The following is a 20,191-nucleotide window of genomic DNA, read 5'->3' as shown; positions in this document are numbered from 1 at the left end:
AATTCCTACATCACAGGGGGTTGGACTAGATGACCCTCAGCATCTCTTCCAACTCTACAATACTACGATATTCCACAACCGGCTGCTACCACCAAGAGCATCTTAGAATCATAGAATCATAGAGTTGGAAGAGACCACAAGGGCCTTCGAGTCCAACCTCCTGCCAAGCAGGAAACACCATCAGAGCACTCCTGACATATGGTTGTCAAGCCTCTGCTTAAAGACCTCCAAAGAAGGAGACTCCACCACACTCCTTGGCAGCAAATTCCACTGTCGAACAGCTCTTACTGTCAGGAAGTTCTTCCTAATGTTTAGGTGGAATCTTCTTTCTTGTAGTTTGGATCCATTGCTCCGTGTCCGCTTCTCTGGAGCAGCAGAAAACAACCTTTCTCCCTCCTCTATGTGACATCCTTTTATATATTTGAACATGGCTATCATATCACCCCTTAACCTCCTCTTCTCCAGGCTAAACATGCCCAGCTCCCTTAGCCGTTCCTCATAAGGCATCATTTCCAGGCCTTTGACCATTTTGGTTGCCCTCCTCTGGACTCGTTCCAGTTTGTCAGTGTCCTTCTTGAACTTCTTCCCGGTATCTTCTTCCCGGTAGTCACCTGCCTCACTTCACTTGCCAGAAGCATCTGAAGAAGCACCTCTGAAGAGGATCTCAAGACTCAGGTAGGTATATATGGGAGAAGGTGGCTGGTCTCAAATGGCTTAGAGCTTTTAAGGTCAACTCCAGCTTAGAACCACCCTTTGATGTATTTTTTAAAGCATCCTAGCATCTTTCCAAAAGGCAAAGCAGAAGCGTTCTACCAGGTTTAGATACCAGAAAATAGGGAGCAGCCCTGGTCACTAGCAAAGGTGGGAGTGAATGAGAATCATCTATTATTTTTTTTCTTATTATGATTCACCAATATAACATATACACCCAAGCTTTCTCAATATTTAGTGAGCTGTTTTATTGTGACTGCCTCACATATATACACATGATGTAAAAAGGTTCAATGTGTTTCCTTTTTCCCTTAATGGTCTTGAAGTATTTTGATATGTATTTTCCATACATGTCACCTCCCTTAACCCAGCAACAGAATCAGAACTTTATCTTCAAGCCAGTCTGTCTCACTTTTATCAGATGGACTGAGTCATTTTTCATTTGAATTTCCACTGCATTTTTAAGTGTCACAACAGCAAACTGGCCCTCGGAGTTCACAGTTTCAGAATTCCAGTGGCCACAATGCATAAAATATGTAGCAAATAAATATGTTCTGTTTTTATTATTCTAGTCTATAGAAACAGATTTTTCCAATAAATAGTCATAATATTGGGCAATGTAGCTTAATTCCTGAAGATCCTACTGAAGATTTTATATGAACTTAATATAGAATCCAGCAGGCAATTCTCTGTTCGCACAGAAACATTCTGAGTTCACATTCTTAAAAGTCTGGTGTTGTTTGTCCAAAATATATTTCATCTGTTCAGAAGGCTTTCTTCAGGAAATGGTTCCACTACAACGTGTTCCTGAGTATAGGAATATCTTGCACCCGTCATGCATCCAGGACATACAGGAAGAACCTATCAACAGAGACATATTTTCCTTTAAAGATGGTGAACTAGATGGGCAGTTCCAGAATGCTGACTTTTGCACGTAAATGTGTTCTCTTCAGAACCTGCAGCTGAGAAATATCTTCTCACATTGACCATATATTGGCTTCAAACCATGGGCAAGTATGATGACTTCTAAAGATGCAAAGGAGTTTAGTTTTTGCAGCAGGGCCATCCCTACTGTTACGCAGAGGACCTCAGAGAGCAGGTGCTGGTAAGAACTGGTGGCCTGCTTCAATGTTCCCCTTTATTGGAGTTGCATGTACTACATGGTCTACCCTTCAGCCCCTAAGCTAGTCTGCTGTTCCATCACCAGTTCTGAAATCAGATTCAACTGCGAGTCCAGTAAACTTCTATACACGGAATGGAGAAAGGGCACCATCTAGTATTGCAGCTTAGGCTGGAAAGTTTATGAACCATTCCTGCTGTAAAGCTTGTACCAATTTTTCTCTTCCTTCTCTGTCACTTCTACAGAATGTTGAAGCATTACAAACATTCTGAGGTGCCAAGTTACTAGTGAACTTTATGATGGTTGCCACCTAAGGATGCTCTGTAGGACAGCAAAATCAATTGCCTCAATATCTAGACCATAAAAGAGGCTGGATGGTAAACTTTTGCTACTAAAGTAGGCATTACTGTGCCCAGATAGGCAGTATAAGCTAGATTAGAGGTTTTTAAAACAAAACAAACAAAAAACAAAATGCAGCAATATTTCAGAATTCAAATTCAACTTTTGAATCTTATTTTTTGAAATTGAGTTTTCTGGCTGTCTAGAAGCCTGAAATCTTAAGTCTTGTGGATATATATATATATATATATTAAAAAAACTTTTTTGTACAACTTTGTCAAATTCTTTCTTACTTTCTCAATCAATCAATATATTTACCATGCATAGAAGGTCTTGCTTCTCATTGGCTGGGTGTAGCCTCCTCCAACGGTACCAGATAAAAAAGAGCAATAGACCAAGGGAAAACATGGCCACCAAAATGCAAATTGCAATAGTGGCAGAAGTTCCTGGCAGCAGATCTTCATTTTGAACTGCAGAAATAAATAAATAAATAAATAAATAAATAAGAATTGCTACTGAAACAGCATCAGAAAAAGTAGTGGAAAATAGCTTGATGTCTATACATAATAAGCTCAGCAGATGTATACCAATAGGGAGGAATTTCAATTCACTTAGTAGTTTCAAAACAATACATGAACCAAAACACAGCCACCCTTCAAAAATTACACTTATCTGAATTTTGCAATGTAGTTCTCCAGCCAAATAGCATGTGCAAAGGTACATATGTTGGGGGAATGTGTGCATAAAAATGCATATATAAGTGAAAATAGCATACTAAAACACATTATTTTGGGGGAACTTGCCTTGTAAAATGTGTATATCATGCAAATGTGCATACAGACATGTGTACATTATGAGACATTAGCACTAAAATGCTGTTGAAAGGACGAGGACTTAAAAACTGATGTGGAAAAATGTATCTCAGACTGGGAAAATGAGAAACTGAGAGAGACTGAAACTGATAGATTTGTCCCTCCATTTCTTTAACTGATCCCCAAGATCTACACTGTGTGTCATGAAAGGTGTGCATTTTGGCAGCACTATAACATCTGTACTGTAGGCAGGTGTGGATGCTGGTCATACAAGTTGTTGTTGTTGTTGTTGTTGTTGTTGTTGTTGTTGTTGTTGTTGTTGTTGTTGTTGTTGTTGTTACCACTGGCATATGCACAGTATCTGAGGAAGTGCCATGGCATAAGTACCATCTTGTTTCCTAACATGTCATTTCTTTATAAACGTACAGTGGTACCTCGGGTTAAGTACTTAATTCATTCTGGAGGTCTGTTCTTAACCTGAAACTGTTCTTAACCTGAAGCACTATTTCTGGGTTAGCAGAGTCTGTAACCTGAAGCGTATGTAACCTGAAGCATATGTAACCCGAGGTATCACTGTATGTATTTTATCATGGAAAGATCCATCACATTATATAAACAACACAGCCAGAACCACAGTCAACAGCCAAGGACATCATTTTATTTTCACTCCCCATCTTCTGTCCTGGATTTTAACACATGTAAGATAATGATCTGTGAAGCTGCCTTTCTTTCAACCGACCAGGAAACAATGTCTCATTTTTAGCTATTCCAAAAGTGTAGTATGGTCTTCAAAATCTCTTTCGTCCACCCCACCTCCCAAAAAATCCATGTTTTGTTCAGATTGTGGCATTGGTGGTGCATTTAGAAAATGCATATTCTACAGGGTGCTAAAAAATATTGGGAGTGCCAAGTAAAAGAAATGTTATCGAACTACTGATTTGGCCAAAAGCAGGACCCTCCACTCATGGGGAAACCTGTGCCCAACAATGCGGATCACAAGAGGCCACAAAACTGCAAGCACCCTGAAGAAAGGTGGCCAAAAGACTAGAGGTGATGGGCACACCCTGCAATCAAGTTGTCTTCTTCTTCTTTAATGTTCTATGCAATCAGCTTTTTTAAAAAAGTAAGTAAATTAAACCCAGAATCATCAAACTCACCATGTATAATCCCAGGTATAATCCCAGGTAAAGTCACCTCTTGTTCAGTGTTTAAAGATGGATGATGAATAACACAGGTTATTGTGTTGTCCCAGACATCTTTGAGGAAGACATAAGAAAAATTGCTGACAACGGTCACGGTCTGGTTTAGGTGCTGGGTGATATACTGCTTTGGCTCCACCAGAAGAGGTTTGGTGACCTTCCAGGTGATCTCTGGAGCTGGTCTCCCTGTTGCTGAGCAGCTTATCTCCAGCACTTCTTCTTCAGGATTGCCTGGATCCAATACACTCTTCACCGTCACTTGGGGTTGTGTTAGAGCTTTAAAACAAAAGAAGCTAGTTAAAATGTCTTTGTAACTGCTAATTAAAAACTAAGAAGCCTGAGACTGCAGGTACATCTTTCACTTGGTGCTGAAATGGCAAGAGGTCTTGATGTACTCATAAGTACAAGGCACCACCAAGGGAAGGCTGTATCTGTCATTGCCATTAGTTGTAAAAAAGAGAGAGCCCCCTCTGCTGATCTGAGAGCATGGGAAGGGTTGATGTAGGAAAAGAGGTTGCCCTTTCAAGTACAAATGTTCTTGCTGAAAAGAAATAACATGGCATTGTTGGCCTTCCAGTAAAATCGGAGGCTTTTTAAGATCCTACAACTCTTACCATAGACCTTGAGACATGTCCTGCCTGTGATGGGTCCTATGGGAAATACATTGAAGATGCACTTGTAACAGCCTTCATCCTTGAGTGTAGCATGGAAGGTGATGGCAGAAACCATCAGTCCACTTTGGGACATGTGGACATTTCTTTTGAATTTGCTCAGTATTGTAGTGCCACCAGCCTCACTGTAAGTAGCCATGTTGGTCTCTTGTTCCCCCTGCTCCTGCTGCCAGGTGATCTGAACAACGTCGTGCTTTTTGGCCAGCCGACATTGCAAAGTGACATTTTCTCCTGCTGTGATGTTCCGAAACCGCTCGTGAATCACCTGTGTTGCACCTGCAAAAGAAGCCAAAACTGCTTAAATTCTTGGGAGCACAACAAATGCTTAGAACATAAGAAAAATTCTGCAAGGTCCATCTGTTCTCACAACATCCTGTTCTCACAATGGCCAACCAGACGCCTACGGTATTTTCATAAATAGGGATGGTCAAATTTGGCAATCTCGGATTCTCATTTCTCCTAGCTTAAGCTCTGTTCTTCAAATTTCCACTGCTGTTTTTTTATAGTCCTCAAGAATAGCATCTACATTTCCGTGCAAAGTTCACATGCTTGGCAGGGGGTTGGACTAGATGGCCCTTGTGGTCTATTCCAACTCTATGATTCTATGATTCTACATAATGTACCTGTTTCCATGCAGATTTTGCCTAATACACAATTTTTTTGCAAAATAATTTCCCCAAATCCATTTTTATATTTTCTTTTCACTAATATATGCATATATACACACACACTTTACCCTAGTATATGCATTTTTGTACACACTACTTGGCTGCAAAACTGCACTGCAAAATTAAACTGATTTCCATTGCTGTTCATGTCCTGTTTTGGTAAGGGCGAATATAGTAGGTCCAACTTTTAATGTGAACTAGAACTTAAATGTGAACTCTTCCATCCTCAGTAAGGGTAAAAGCAGGACTGAGCTACCTTCCACCCCACTGCACTGCACTGCTCTCGACAAACAAAGACAGCAGTGGCTGCTGCAGGCTCTTCAGCTGATGTTTCTGGGCTGAGCACCACCACCCATTTCTGCAACCACTCCCTGCATAAGCTAATGAGCAACAGTGGAGAAGGACTAGCTGCACTTTAAAAACAGCTGCTGTTGCAGCAACCGCTATATTACCTTAAAATACCTCCAGGAGCAATGGACAGCTGCCGTATAGCAGCAAAACCACAAGTTTTCACTTGGAGTCCTGACCAAAAAATGTAAAAGGGGATGGTAGCATCAGACCTAGTGGGACCAACAGTTGCCCTACCACCCCAGGCACCGACATGCCAGGGCCTGAATTAAACTAGCTCGCCATGGTGCAGTACTCACCAGATAGCACCATCATGCAGAATACGAAGATGAGCCGAAACGCAGAGTACATCTTGCCTCTGTAGTCTGCTGTCCACTGATCAGTTCTGCACTGTGTATTCAGAAATATAGCTACTTCTGCTTTGGATACTCCCAGGGGGAACTGGCTTTCATAACAGCTACACTTTGATGGTAATTGAACACACACACACACACACACACACACCCCGGCCCATTTTAACTATAAACAAATTAAATTAACCAGTCTTATCTTTTTCCATTTCAAAAGAGTCTCTGATATTTTCATATCTCAGGACTTTGGATAGTGAGAAGAGAAACATTTCCATATTAAAGCTAAAGGAAGCTTTGCATTCCTGAATGTTATTGTCCCTCTTTTGAATGTGGGACACATTCTAGCCAGGCAAAAGCACTCAAAAAGGGCCTGGCCTAGAGAGAGAGTCTTAAGCACCAAATAGAGAGGCCTGGAGTGCCATAATCGGCCTTTGGGTCTGAGATTCCTCACACTTGAGACAGTAAATAAAACCACTGAGCACACTACAACTTTGACCCATGACAGCACTTATTTCTCTAAATCTTCTTTCCCCCCAAACTTTGTGCTCTCAGGCAAGGCCGCCACATGTGCCTATATGCACCTATTTCTTTCACTTCTTCTCCAATAGTAGGCAGCAGAGCAGTGCTGCTTACCTGACTTCCCCACTGTCTGTAACCAAGAAGGAGAGACGGAGGGGTGAAATGGCAAAGGAATCAAATTTCTAGTCTGCTTATCTTCCCAAAAGAGCACAAGGCATCAAACAACAAAGTAGTAGAAACAGGATAATTAAAAATAAAAAAAACCTATTTAAAACCTTCAGAAATAATAAAGGACATCTAAACACCATTTTTTAAAATACTAACTAAAATCTTTTAAAGCTATCCTCAGGCAACGCATTGGCTCAAGACTTTAGCCCAAGGATAGCCAAGGTGATGCTCTCTCAATGTTCTTGGACTCCAGCACCCATCAACCACAGCTTGCATGGCCAATGGCCAGGGGTGATGGGAACTGTAGTTCAGCAGCATCTGGAGGGCACCGTGTTGGCTACCCCTGCTTGGCCCCTTTCACCATGAGTGCTCACATATTTAATTGTGGGGACAGATGCCCAGCCAATTAGCCTTGCACTTTCTTAGCCTTTATACGCCCAAGTTAGTGTGAGATTCTACCAGGGAAGGGCCATATCTCAGGTAGAGCACCTGCTTTGTATGCAGAAGGTCTCAGGTTCAACTCCAACATTTCCAGGTAGGGCTGGAAGAAAACCTTGCCTGAAGAGCAGCGTCCAGTGTTCTGACTCTGTATAAGGGAGCTTCCTATGTTCCTACAACAGCATAAGCTCCTCATAGGCCAGACACCAAAAGACTAGTAAGACCAAATACTGTTTATTGCACTGAATTTAATCATGTTTTACCCTGAGCTTCTATGGACTCCAATGCTCAGCTGGTTCTACAGACCCAAGATGTCTCATACATATCAGACAAGGTCAATGGTAGGGTTTCCATATTTCAAGGGGTAAAAATCCGGACACAAAAAGTTGTTGAGCTTTTTTAGAGCCAAGCCAGAGCCAGAACCTGAACCAGAGCTGCCCTTGCACACACCCCAAAAAATTAAAAACCAAAAATCCTGAACATTTGCTTTAAAATGTAAAATTCTCTCCAGGTGGACATGTAGGACCCCAAAAAGAAGACATGTCCTGGAATTCCTAAACGTATGACAACCCTGTCAATAGTGTTACATCCATGACACAGCATTCTAAAGAAGAAACATTTTACTAATCACTTTGGCTGCAGAATTCATCATACTTCAAAACCACATGTTGTCAGTTTACGATATGTGCTATAAAAGGAAAACACCCAGAAACCACTAGATAGCAAAAAGTTTACCGTACACACAGTTCTTTATCCCCAAGAAACCAACTTCTTCTTATTTATTTCCTTAAAACACAGTTTTTGTAAGATGATTGTTTAAACCTTCTTCCAGGATTTATTTCTATTTTTGTGCTTGGGGACACTGGATGAAAAATAAGGAGGTGGACATCAGGCTGCTTTGCAAACGAAAGAGGAACAACATTGTGTGGTACGTTTTATGAGCAAACTTCTCTTATGCTATTTTATCACGTGGGCAAAATGTTTAGCCGGAGATAAGGTGATGCACATTGAAAGTCAGATGATGAATCATGATGAACCCCCAAAAAGAATCCCAGCCATATCACCTGGGTCTTTCCTCTCTCGTTACTAGAAAGCCACAATTAGCCTGTTCTGACATATCACTTTGAAGAAGTGACATCATTTATCTCTTTGGCAGCTACACACCTACCTGTGATGTAAAAGGGGAATTTCTTTGCTGTGTCATTTTACTCTATTGATTTTGGTTATGGAAACGATGTGAAAGAACGTTTATACCTTCTGACGGGATTTCACTCTTCTAACGTTATTGGCAGAGCAATTACTATAACACACTCAAAAAAGGAAGGAAGGAAGGAGAAGTTGAAAACTCTCACAGAAGAGATGGGGAATAAAGGAACCAAAGAAAGGTACGTTTAGTGTTACTTCAAGTGGGAGGGGATTCAGGTTATTCCAGCTCCAGATTTAACCTCGGACTTCCCCAGTTCAAGCAGATAATGGACCAAACTTCTTCAATGGTTTAATAAAAGCTGTACTTATAAAATGATGTCGGGAGACAAGGCTTCTTGTATACTTGGCATCCTACATCTGCATGCTTTTAATCTATAATATATAGCTATAGATATGTAGATATAGTTTTAATTCTATTAATGTTTAATTGCTTTTTTAATTATTCTTTTTCTGTGTTTTAACTGTTCTTATTTTATCTTTAAGCCACCTTGAATCCCTGCCAGGGAAAAAGGCTGGGTTTAATAATGCTTGAGGATCTCAAACTTAGATGTACAGAAGAGGGATCCTAAACCTAAAGGATTGTGACGTTCTACCATCTTAAGGCTGGACTTCCTTGGGATGAGGCTGAAGTGTTGGGGATAAGCCCTCCATCCACTAGATGATGCCGTCCAATTTGGCTTTCATGAACTCTATGCATTTTTCTATTAATTCGTTATTTCTATTAATTCATTATTATAAGGTAGCTTCCTATGTTAAGTTGTGGGCTCGCCTCACTATACTGAAACTTTCCCTTTTCCCTATTAGCAGGACCATTTCATAGTCAGATGGGGTGTGGGCATTATTTCATATAAAAACGGACACCAATGCAAAGAAAGACAATTCCAATGTCTTGTGTTTGCTATTGTGCCACGAATCACTTCACACAACCATTCATGTAAGAGTTGTAGGATCAGTTTATCTCTCTTTGACATACCTCTGCCTTAGTAAGACACCCAGATGAAACAAGGAGTTGGAGAAATGGGTGCTAAGGAAAATAGGAAGCTGCCTTGTAGTGAGCCGGACCATCTAGCTCAGAATTACCTACAATGAATAGCAGTGGCCTTCCAAGAGTATTAGGCAGAGTACTCTCCCAGCCCTTATTGGAGATGTTTGGGATTGAACCTGAAACCTTCTGCATGCAAAGCAGATTCTCTACCACTCATCTATTGCCCTGATCTGGGAGAGGTCTTCCCATCTCAGGTAGGGAACAGATATTCAGAAGGGGAAAGCATTTACAGTACTTGTACACTGCGGCTGAACTCCATTCTCAAACAGCTTCTCTGGTTTTTATGTTGCAGCAGAAAGCCTTTGCCCTGCCTGAGGAGAAAGAAATGCTTTCACATCAGAAGTGAGTGAGTAGTTACTTCTCTAAGCCTATTGCAGAGCCTGGCTAGGGGGGCTTCTGGAGCATCGCAACTTTGGGGCGGCATTCAATCGCACACTGGCACAGGCAGGTTGTGCAATTAAATTTGGTTTGGAGGTCTTGCACAACAAACCCAGTTCCTCCAAAGATTGGCCTTTCCAATTTCCAAGAAATTGCACAGGAAAGTGTGGATCACAACTTGCTTGACACAACACAAGGAAACAAAAATGAAATCTAGATAAACAGGCTTTGTAGAAGTGAAAATGACAGCACTGCAGCAGAGCTTCACGCTTTTCAGATCGACCAGAACCCCAAGATTTACAAACTAGAGCCTACCATAACTGATTGAATTAAAGGACAGGGTGCCTCTGAGCAAAGGGCTTTGGGGTTTTTTCAGTATTAGAACTGAGGTGAGCTTTCACAAAAAAGCCCACTCCTAGTTATCATAAGCTTTTCTTATTTCTGCTGCCTAAATTAGGTGGGGAAAGTTAATTTTGTTGTTGCCATTGAAAGTCAGGAAGCAGGATCCATGATATTTGTAGTTTCTCATGCCTACCTCAATGTTGTTGTCATTATTTTTACACTCAAATCTTATTTCTGCTTCTCCTTCCAGTACAAGCTGAAGATGTTTCATCAGTTCATGATGAGGTACTGAAAGATTTTTCCTATCCTCTTCAAGATTGTGTTTATTATTTATATTTATATCCTGTTTTCCCTCTGAGGAGCTCAAAGTGACAATAGTTACTGTATTTTTCACTCCATAAGACACACTTTTTTCCTCCTAAAAAGTAAGGAGAATTGTCTTTGCGTATTATGGAGTGAATGTGTGGTCCCTGGAGCCGAATTGCCCAGGGGCGAAAACAGATAATACTTTTTCTTTTTTCTTTTTTGAAAGTGGGAAGTGGGTGTGGAAACAAAGTGGCTGATCGGCAAGTGATCGGGAGGGAGATAAGGGACGCTAGCAATAAAGGAGGCTGCCTGGGAGGGGGAAGGTAAAGACAGCGAACTTGCAAGGAGAGGAGACAGGAAGACTAAAGCAATGAGGAGAGAAATTAGAAGAAAAGGAGGAGCAAAAAACTGCTCCAGCTAAGGCAAACAAGAGGGGAAGAGAATGTTGAAAGGAAGCAGCTGATTGGCAAGCGATTGGGAGGGAGAAAAGGGACACTAGGGATAAAGGAGGCTGCCTGGGAAGGGGGAGGTAAAAGCTCATGGATCCTCAGGATTTTTGCATTGGGTCACCCCAAATTCACCATCAGATCACATAGCATGTCCATGACTACAGACTGCACCAAAAAAATCATGCACCCACTGTTGCATGGAGCCGCAATGGTGCAAAAGCGTGGTTACAAAGCAGGGATCCACATGGATCCTCAGGATTTTTGCATTGGGTCACCCCAAATTCACCATCAGATGACATAGCATGTTCATGGCTACAGCTTGCACCAAAAACCCCCACATCCACTGTTTGCATCGGGCTACCCCAAACTCACTGTCAGATCACATGTCTGTGGCCACAGCATGAACTACAAAAATCATACAGTCACTGTTTCATTCAGAATATTTTTTTTCTTGTTTTCCTCTAAAAACTAGGTGTGTCTTATGGTCAGGTGCATCTTATGGCGCGAAAAATACTGTATTTCCCTTCCCATTTTATGTTCCTAGTAAGCAAACACCTCTTCACAGGAAACCTGAGTATTGTAGCTTTGTAAAGGGAAGGGGGTCTCCTAGCAACTCTCAATTACCCCTTAATGAACTACAGGATGCCCTGGCGGAAGACATGATTGTTTAAAGTGGAGCAATACTGCTTTAAACATATAGCACAGGTCAGGCCGTATTGTACTTATTAATTGCTAAAAGCTGCCTCTTTTGGTGTTTACCCTAGAAGGCAAGATTTAAATGCATGAGTTAAATAAATAAATATCATATTTTTAAAAAGGTAACAAATTCTTTAGGATTACAAAATGTTGCTTCAATATCTTTTCAGTCATATATGAGAACTGACAGATATTTGTAATACCTAAGGTCAAGCTGATAAATGAGAAAGAGGCCCTGCTAGAGCATAATTGTGTTACACTAACAAGGGATTATTTATTTACTTGCGTTCTGAACTCTCTTGTCCCATTTGGTTCCTATTCTGGTGTCATGCTCTAAGGCCGCCAAGGAGTGTAAAGAGAAGTTTGGGTTTTGCATAAGGATGAGTCATAAATTCTGTGTGAACTTGATGGCCTCATACGAACTGGGAAAATTTACAATGTTCAGCAGAGGTAACCACTGAGAGAATTTTTTGTTGTTGTCAGCGGTGCCTCAGGTCCCAGCTCACAAAGGACCAACGCCAGTTGCTCTTTATAAACAAAAGTCTTTATTGTGGTTCATTGTTGGTTTGACATCCGTGGCGCGCAGCGCTACGTCTGAGTCCTTAGACCGGCGATGCTCCGTCTGAATCCGCCCCTCCTTTACACCAGTTCAAGACCCGGGCTTTGCTCCACCTCTTTCTCTCCTCCCTCTGCTCCTTTCTCCTCCGGGTCCTCCTGTCCTCTGGGGTACCAACCCTCCTGGACTCTTCGGAGGCGGATTCTTCTGACTCCTCCCCCTGTCTCCGGCAGGCTTTGGGACCTGGCTCCCAATCCGGATTTTCTGCTGTCCCGCGCGCCTCTGCATTTGAACTTGGCGCGCGCGCCCAGCCGCCCACTTTCCTCCTAACGGCTACACTGCTCCCTTCACTGCTTCCTCCTTCAGGGAGGCTGGCCGGCCCTGCTCTCTCCTCCGCCCCTCCCCTCTCGGATGGAGGCGTGTTCAGTCCTGCCTCACTCTCTCCTCCTGCAGGAGGAGGCTTTTGTTCTAATCTGTGGGATTCTTCCCCCCCGCTGCGCTCTGGTGGGGAAGCTAGCCCTGATTTCCAGCTGCCGCTTGGAGACTCCCCACTGGCCCCCCTTGCCCTGACCCTGGGAGCCTCCTTCTGAGAATCTTCTGATTCGCTGGAGAGACTCGTGGAATCTCTCTGGTCACTGTCATACCCTCCTGAACTCCCCTCAGATTGTTCCCCTTCGCTCTCCATCTCCTCCTTCTCCTGTGGCTCAGTCCCTGAGCCCCTGACATCCATCCCCCCCTCGAAGCCCCCCTTCCCCCCTCCCCCTCTCCGGGCGTGGGTTCCGGGCGCTCCAGTGCTTGGGGGGCGAGAGCTGGATACTGTTCGATGCCCCTGTCGTGCAGCCCTCCCGCTGGATCCAACCAGTCCGTACTGTGCTCGTCAACTTCTATCTCCTCCGCTTCCATCTCTTTGCATTCATGCTCAAATCCCTGATCCTCACCCCACACTTCCCTGTCCGTCCCACCCTCCGGTACGTCGGGTGCTGCTTGCCAAGGTCCCCTCAACCATTTCCTTCTCCAGTCCTCCTCCGGTTGATCGTCCCACCAATAGGAACGGTCGGTGTCTACCCCCGAACAAGATCCCCTTGGTGTGCTCCAGCCCGGCTCCGTCTCATCGTCTGATGAGAACCCCTGAAACGTGCTGGCTGAAAGTGTGGGTGTGAAAAGTCAGTCGTCGAAAAAATCTGCCGGCATGGGTTTTTGGGGGAAGAGTGCATGAAACTCGTCTTTGAGATAGCGCTCCTCCAGGGCATAGTCCGGTACCCACCTGTTGGCGCTTGCCGGGGTACCTTCCTCGGCGAGGAGATATTCAACTCCCTCTTCCCCCCATCTCGAGTCCAAAATCTTCGTGACCTCGTTGATTGGTGTCGCCCTTTGTGGCTCCCCCCCTGTGGGTGATTTTCTGCGTGGGTCTGGTGCGGTCCCTGGCTCCTGAAACCTGTGTGGTGCCTTGTAGGGTGTAAGCACCGACCTATGAAAGACCGGGTGCATTCTGGAACCCTCCGGAAGGGTCAACCGGAAAGCTACTGGGTTGATTTGTGCCTCGACTTGGTAAGGCCCTAGCTGCTTGTGCCCGAGCTTCTTCTTAGCTAACGATTTGGCCGGCACTGCCTGGGCTGCTAACCATACCCAGTCCCCCACCTGGATGTCTTCCCCGACTCTCCTGTGCCTGTCTGCCTGCACTTTGTAGGCTTGTTTTGCTAGTTCTAAGTTCCTTCGTAGTTGCTCGTGGACCTCCTGCAACTCTGCTGCCAAGTGCTCTGCCCCCTGTGGCTCCCCCTCCCCCTTCGTCTCCAAACCCAGGAAGGTTCTGGGATGCTGCCCATTGTTGGCGAAGAACGGCGTCACCCCTGTAGACGCGTGCTTCATGTTGTTGTAGGCAAACTCGGCCAGCGGTAGGTAGTCCACCCATGTCGAGGGTTGTTGATTCGCGTAGCATCGCAAGTACTGCTGCATGATGGCGTTGACCCTCTCCGCTTGTCCGTTGGTCTGCGGGTGTCGTGCCGACGCTAAGTTGATCTTGACGTTCAGGATGCCCAGCAGCTTCTGCCAGAAACTCGAGATGAACTGGCGCCCCCGGTCGGATAGGATGGATCTCGGCAAGCCGTGAACTCTGAACACGTGGTCTATGAACAGCTTGGTGGTTTGTTCCGCCGTGGCCACCTTCGCGCAAGGAATGAAATGCGCCATCTTGGTGAACAGGTCTACTGCTACGAGCACCGCTGTTTTGCCTCTCGAGCTGGGTAGATCTGTGACAAAGTCCAGGGCCACTCTCTCCCACGGTTCAAACGGCGTCGGAAGCGGTTCCAGCAGTCCCGCCGGCGCCCTGTGTACTGGTTTGGCCCTTTGGCAAGTGTCACACCGAGCGACGTAGTCCTCAACTTCACCCCTCATCTTGGGCCACCAAAAGTCTCTGGCTACTAATTCCGTTGTCTTGTCCTTGCCGAAGTGCCCAGCGCTGGGTGCGTCGTGTAACTGCTGCAGGACTTTCGCACGGAGGTCGTCTCCCGGCACGTAGAGAGCCCCTTTGCGGATGAGCAGTCCGTCACGGATCTGGAACTCGGCGTCCTTCGCTGTGCCCCGTCGCACCTCTTCCATCTTGGATTGCGCGAATGGATCCGTCTGTAACGCGCGACGTACTGCGTCCAGGTCAACGGTGGCTGCAGAGCACGTCCACACTGCCGGTGTGAAAATGTGTTTAGCTGCCGCCGGCGCCGCTTCCTCCAGATACTGCGGTTTCCTGGAAAGTGCATCTGCCATGACGTTGCTGTCTCCCGGGATGTATTCTATCCGGAAGTCGAAATCCGCAAAGAACTCCGCCCAACGGATGTGTCTTTGGTTCAGGAACCTCGCCGTGCGCCAGTACTCCAGGTTCTTATGGTCTGTGCGGACTTGCACGGTGTGTCTGGCCCCAATGAGGAAGTGCCGCCACGCTTTGAAGGCTGCATGAATGGCCAGCAACTCCCTGTCCCAGATTGTGTAGTTCTGCTCCGACTTGCTGAGCTTCCTGGAGTAAAATGCGCAGGGCCTCCAGTTCCCTTGCGGATCTTGCTGCAACAGGACCGCCCCCACCGCTCTGTCTGATGCGTCAGTCTCGATCCTCAGCGGTCTGCCAGGGTTGACGTGAAGCAGCTGTTCCTCGGACGCGAAGAGACGCTTGAGTCTCTGAAAAGACTGCTCCGCCTGGTCCGTCCAGCTGAACTTCTTTTTCTTGGAGCTGAGGGTGTCCGTGATAGCTGCCGTCTCCTTCGCAAAGCCCTTGATGAACTTGCGGTAGAAGTTGGCGAAACCGACGAACTTCTGGACTTCCTTCCTATTGTGCGGGCTCTTCCAGTCCAGCACCGAGCGTACCTTGGTGCTGTCCATGGCGAGTCCCTTGTCTGACAGCTTGTAGCCCAGGAAATCCACTTCCTTCACGTCGAACTGGCACTTTTCCAGCTTGGCGTAAAGCTTGTGCTCCCGTAGTCTCTGCAGGACCTCCTTGACGTCCCCTTCGTGAGCCTCCTGCGATTCCGAGAAGATCAGGATGTCGTCGAGGAAACAGACGCACTTCTTGTAGAGGAGTCCCGCTAACACGTGGTTCATAAATGCTTGGAACGTGTGAGAGCCATTTTGGAGTCCGAAAGGCATAACCTTGTATTCATAAGTGCCTAAGGGCGTAAACATGGCTGTCTTCCACTCATCGCCCTCCCGCATGCGTATCAGATTGTATGCGCCTCGCAGATCCAGCTTGGTGAAGATTCTCCCCTTCCTCACCGTCGCTAGTAGGTCGTCGATCTTGGGCATGGGGAATGCCGTGGGCTTTGTCCTCGAGTTTATGACCCTGAAATCAACTACAAGCCTCTTTTGGGGCGTGTCCTTTTTCTTCACGAAGAACACGGGACTGCCCCCCACTGCTTTGGACTCTTGGATGAATCCCCGCTTCAAGTTGAGCTCTATGAACTCCCTGAGTTCTTGCCTTTCATCCTCAGACATGGAATACAGCTTCCCCGTCGGCAGCGTCGCCCCCGGCAGGAGGTCAATCGCGCAGTCGTAGGGCCGATGAGGAGGCAGCTTGTCAGCTTCCTTCTCGCAGAAAACTTCCAAAAACTCCTTGTACTTGTCTGGTACCGCCTGCACCATGCCGAGGTGTAGCTGTGGTTCATCCTCCTGCCCCTCCCCTTCCAGGCTGGGCTGGATGCAATGTTCCGCGCAGTAGGAAGAGCCGAAGGTCAATTGACGCTGGTACCAAGCCAATCCCGGGCTGTGCCTATCCAGCCAACTCATGCCCAACACTATGGGCGTGTCGGATAGGTGAGTGACGTTAAAACTGATGACTTCGCGGTGATTCCCAATTTGCATCACCATAGGTGGTGTTTGCTGTACCACCTGCCCCCCCCCCAGTAGCTTCCTGCCATCGACTGTGACGACGTTTAGGGGCATCGTGGCCGGTAGGAGTGCTATGCGGTGCTGCTTGACAAATTCCACCCCCACAAAGTCTGCATTGCTGCCAGAATCGATGGTAATAGGAACTTCCAAGGTGAATCCATTGGGCAGTTGAAGTGAGGCAGTGAGCTGCACCACTGGTTTGGGCGGGAGGGGGTCTGTGGGCTTCAGAATCTCTGGGGACAACTTCAAAACCTTGCCTGGTTGGGCCCCAGTGCCTCTGTTTCCAACCAGGCCTGGTCGTTTCCCTGCTGCTCCCCCTCCTGCTGCATTCCCCCTTTAATAGTTGCGGAGGCTGCAGTGTGCTTCTGGATCCTCTGGGGACACTCTTTGGCCATGTGTTGCGCACTGTCGCATATGAAACACTTCCTGTTCCCTCTAGGATTCTTCAGCTTGACTGCTCCTGGCGTTCAGGCTCTGGTCGCTGTCTGAGCCTTAGCACCACCCAATTCCATTGGCTCTGCCTCCTCCCCCAAAGGAGGCGTGGAGTGCACACGTTCAGCCTCCCTGGGCATGAAAGGAGGTGCTCTGGCCGGTGTGCGTGCTAAGCGACCCTCATCTCTGCTCCAGGGGCGTTCCTCCATTCTCACTCCTATCGTGAGCGCTCTCTGAACGATTTCTGCAGTGGTGCTAGGTCTCTCTCCCCTGGCCAGCTCATCTTTCACGGAAGCGTTTAGCCCCTCCCAGAACAGATCCCTCACTGCTGCAGAGTCCTTTTGCCAGCGTAGCGTATTTACTAACGCAAAAAAGCGGGAGTGATATTGTCTTACTGTTGCTTTGCCCTGCCGCAAGCCGTGCATCTCCCTTCTAGCCACGTCTACATCTGTGGTTGACTGGAAACAAGCGTCCATAGCCGCTATGAAAGCGTCTGAATTCTGGAGGGCGGGATCATTGTCGCGCCATAAATTGCGCAGCCAGGATCTTGCTTCTCCATGCAAGTGAGTTATGATAAATCCCACTTTTTCCTCCTCATCTCTAAAGTCCTTCCGAAGCAATCTGAGCGCAAAAACTACATCTGCTCTGAAGTTAGGATACTGCTGCAGGTTTCCATCAAAGTGGGCTACAATGCTGCCCCCCCCCCCGCTTTCCGAGGCCAACTCCCTCCGGTCTGGGTCCCGGCAGCCCTTCCTTGCCCAATTTTTCCCACCTGTTTCGCAGATCCTCGCAGAACTTCGCTGCTTCCTCCTCTCTCTTCCTGGAAACTTCCAGCTCTGCGTAAAGCGTCTCAATTGCTTTTTCCAGCTGTGCCACCTTCCCTTCTGTAGTCATCTTTCCCTCTCTTCGTGAGCTCGCAAAACACCAACTCTTGCCCCTCGCTGCGCCAATTCGCGCTGCGAGGGTTAAATTTTAATGAGACGGAGCATACTGTCAGCGGTGCCTCAGGTCCCAGCTCACAAAGGACCAACGCCAGTTGCTCTTTATAAACAAAAGTCTTTATTGTGGTTCATTGTTGGTTTGACATCCGTGGCGCGCAGTGCTACGTCTGAGTCCTTAGACCGGCGATGCTCCGTCTGAATCCGCCCCTCCTTTACACCAGTTCAAGACCCGGGCTTTGCTCCACCTCTTTCTCTCCTCCCTCTGCTCCTTTCTCCTCCGGGTCCTCCTGTCCTCTGGGGTACCAACCCTCCTGGACTCTTCGGAGGCGGATTCTTCTGACTCCTCCCCCTGTCTCCGGCGGGCTTTGGGACCTGGCTCCCAATCCGGATTTTCTGCTGTCCCACGCGCCTCTACATTTGAACTTGGCGCGCGTGCCCAGCCGCCCACTTTCCTCCTAACGGCTACACTGCTCCCTTCACTGCTTCCTCCTTCAGGGAGGCTGGCCGGCCCTGCTCTCTCCTCCGCCCCTCCCCTCTCGGACGGAGGCGTGTTCAGTCCTGCCTCACTCTCTCCTCCTGCAGGAGGAGGCTTTTGTTCTAATCTGTGGGATTCTACCCCCCCCGCTGCGCTCTGGTGGGGAAGCTAGCCCTGATTTCCAGCTGCCGCTTGGAGACTCCCCACTGGCCCCCCTTGCCCTGACCCTGGGGGCCTCCTTCTGAGAATCTTCTGATTCGCTGGAGAGACTCATGGAATCTCTCTGGTCACTGTCATACCCTCCTGAGCTCCCCTCAGATTGTTCCCCTTCACTCTCCATCTCCTCCTTCTCCTGTGGCTCAGTCCCTGAGCCCCTGACAGTTGTTATAGGAATGGCTGAGTTATTCTGGGAGACTCATATCTCATTATGCTCAGGTGAATACCAAGCAGAAACCAACAAAATATATTTGTGACAGAGCCCTGCTGAAATCCATGATACTGAAGTGTGAAGTTAAATACTTACAGGGACTGCAGATGTTACAGGACTCCAACTCCAATCACCCCTGGCTACTGGTCATGTATACAGTTGCTCGGAGTCCAATAATATCTCAAAAAGAGTGGCTAAATGAAGTTGGAAGTAAATAAGTGATGGCACCCCCCCCCATCAAACAATTTTGTGACTGGGGTAGGGAAGTAAACTCTTTAAGGGAGGGCCAAGCCAAATTATTTTGCATTAAAAACAAACAAACATGACTAAGTGTGGAAACTTGGGAAACTGAAGTTAAGATAAATAAAATGATAAACTGGGGGGGGGGGGGGACCAAAACTGACAGATTATCCAGTTCCTAGCTGCACTACCAATGATTGGTAACAGTATTAGGCAGAAGAATTTCATTTATGGTCTCCACACACAATTGAAAGCTGCATTTTTTATGTTAAAGTTGATTTCTTTCTTTCCAGGAGAACACTGATGACAAAGTCTCTGCAGAGCCCTCTGAAATATGCTACGCTACCCTTGACCATTTTATTAGAGGAAATGACATTAAAGGACACAAAACAAGCACTACCACCATCTATGAAGATGTCATCATTATTCCAAAAAGAGTGAGCTCTTCCAGCTTCCAGTACAACAGTGACTATGATGATGTTGTGAAAGATTAGTTCTCCTCTTTGGGATAAGAAAACATTACATTTCATAGCATAATGGCGAAAATTTCATTGCCATAAATATTTCCCACTACATCAGCTATAGTGCCTCAAGTTATTTTGGGGTGGTGGTGACACATGCATTGCATAAGCACCTGCGCTCAGAGATCTGCACTGGTTGCCAATTTGCTACTGGGCCAAGTTCAAGGTGTTGCTATTAGTATATAAAGCCCTTAACAACTTCAGTTTAACTATGAGATTTCCTCACCTCATATATGCCCACTCAACTGCAGTGGAACTGACATGGCAGCAGGTGTCAAATGATACTTGTTCTGCATTTGTAAGAACTCAATCTTTTCATGTGGCATCACCTCCACTTTGGAACTCCCTGTCTATTGATATCAGTAAGGACCCCTTCACTGTACTCCTTTTTCCACCTACTAAGAGCATTTTTGTCCAGACCACCCTACCCAGATGTTTAGAAAGCTGGTGTGGATTTTAATCTAATTTT

The 20,191-nt window shown here is 46.3% G+C and overlaps 2 protein-coding genes across 2 annotated transcripts; one reads left to right on the top strand and one right to left on the bottom strand.

Annotated features, from left to right (window-relative positions):
* Positions 1 to 934: 934 nt before the first annotated feature.
* Positions 935 to 6,993, bottom strand: LOC114595470 (OX-2 membrane glycoprotein-like). The gene is made up of 5 exons (XM_077927221.1): positions 6,168 to 6,993; positions 4,796 to 5,128; positions 4,140 to 4,457; positions 2,489 to 2,640; positions 935 to 1,572 (listed from the first exon to the last, which is right to left on the bottom strand). Exons 1-5 carry the CDS (start codon positions 6,217 to 6,219, stop codon positions 1,468 to 1,470), a joined length of 960 nt encoding a protein of 319 aa, XP_077783347.1. The 5' UTR covers positions 6,220 to 6,993; the 3' UTR covers positions 935 to 1,467.
* A 1,618-nt stretch (positions 6,994 to 8,611) lies between these two features.
* Positions 8,612 to 19,695, top strand: LOC144327483 (uncharacterized). The gene is made up of 4 exons (XM_077927140.1): positions 8,612 to 8,728; positions 9,887 to 9,936; positions 10,565 to 10,599; positions 19,495 to 19,695. Exons 1-4 carry the CDS (start codon positions 8,703 to 8,705, stop codon positions 19,693 to 19,695), a joined length of 312 nt encoding a protein of 103 aa, XP_077783266.1. The 5' UTR covers positions 8,612 to 8,702.
* The last annotated feature ends 496 nt before the right edge of the window (positions 19,696 to 20,191 follow it).

This window comes from Podarcis muralis, chromosome 4, assembly GCF_964188315.1.
Source record: "Podarcis muralis chromosome 4, rPodMur119.hap1.1, whole genome shotgun sequence".
In the NCBI taxonomy this organism is placed as follows: domain Eukaryota; kingdom Metazoa; phylum Chordata; class Lepidosauria; order Squamata; family Lacertidae; genus Podarcis; species Podarcis muralis.
Note: the sequence above shows the minus strand (reverse complement) of the source record. Positions and strands in the feature narration are given on the sequence as shown.

What these genes read in the sequence shown, in the direction of transcription:
- LOC114595470 (XM_077927221.1), bottom strand. Translation starts at nt 6,219, where the DNA reads ATGTACTCTGCGTTTCGGCTCATCTTCGTATTCTGCATGATGGTGCTA. An exon ending in GACATGTCTCAAGGTCTATG is followed by an intron (nt 4,458 to 4,795) that starts GTAAGAGTTGTA and finishes TTTGTTTTAAAG; the next exon opens with CTCTAACACAACCCCAAGTG. An exon ending in AGCAAGACCTTCTATGCATG is followed by an intron (nt 1,573 to 2,488) that starts GTAAATATATTG and finishes CTCTGTTGATAG; the next exon opens with GTTCTTCCTGTATGTCCTGG.
- LOC144327483 (XM_077927140.1), top strand. Translation starts at nt 8,703, where the DNA reads ATGGGGAATAAAGGAACCAAAGAAAG. An exon ending in GAAATGCTTTCACATCAGAA is followed by an intron (nt 9,937 to 10,564) that starts GTGAGTGAGTAG and finishes TTCTCCTTCCAG; the next exon opens with TACAAGCTGAAGATGTTTCA. An exon ending in TTTCATCAGTTCATGATGAG is followed by an intron (nt 10,600 to 19,494) that starts GTACTGAAAGAT and finishes CTTTCTTTCCAG; the next exon opens with GAGAACACTGATGACAAAGT.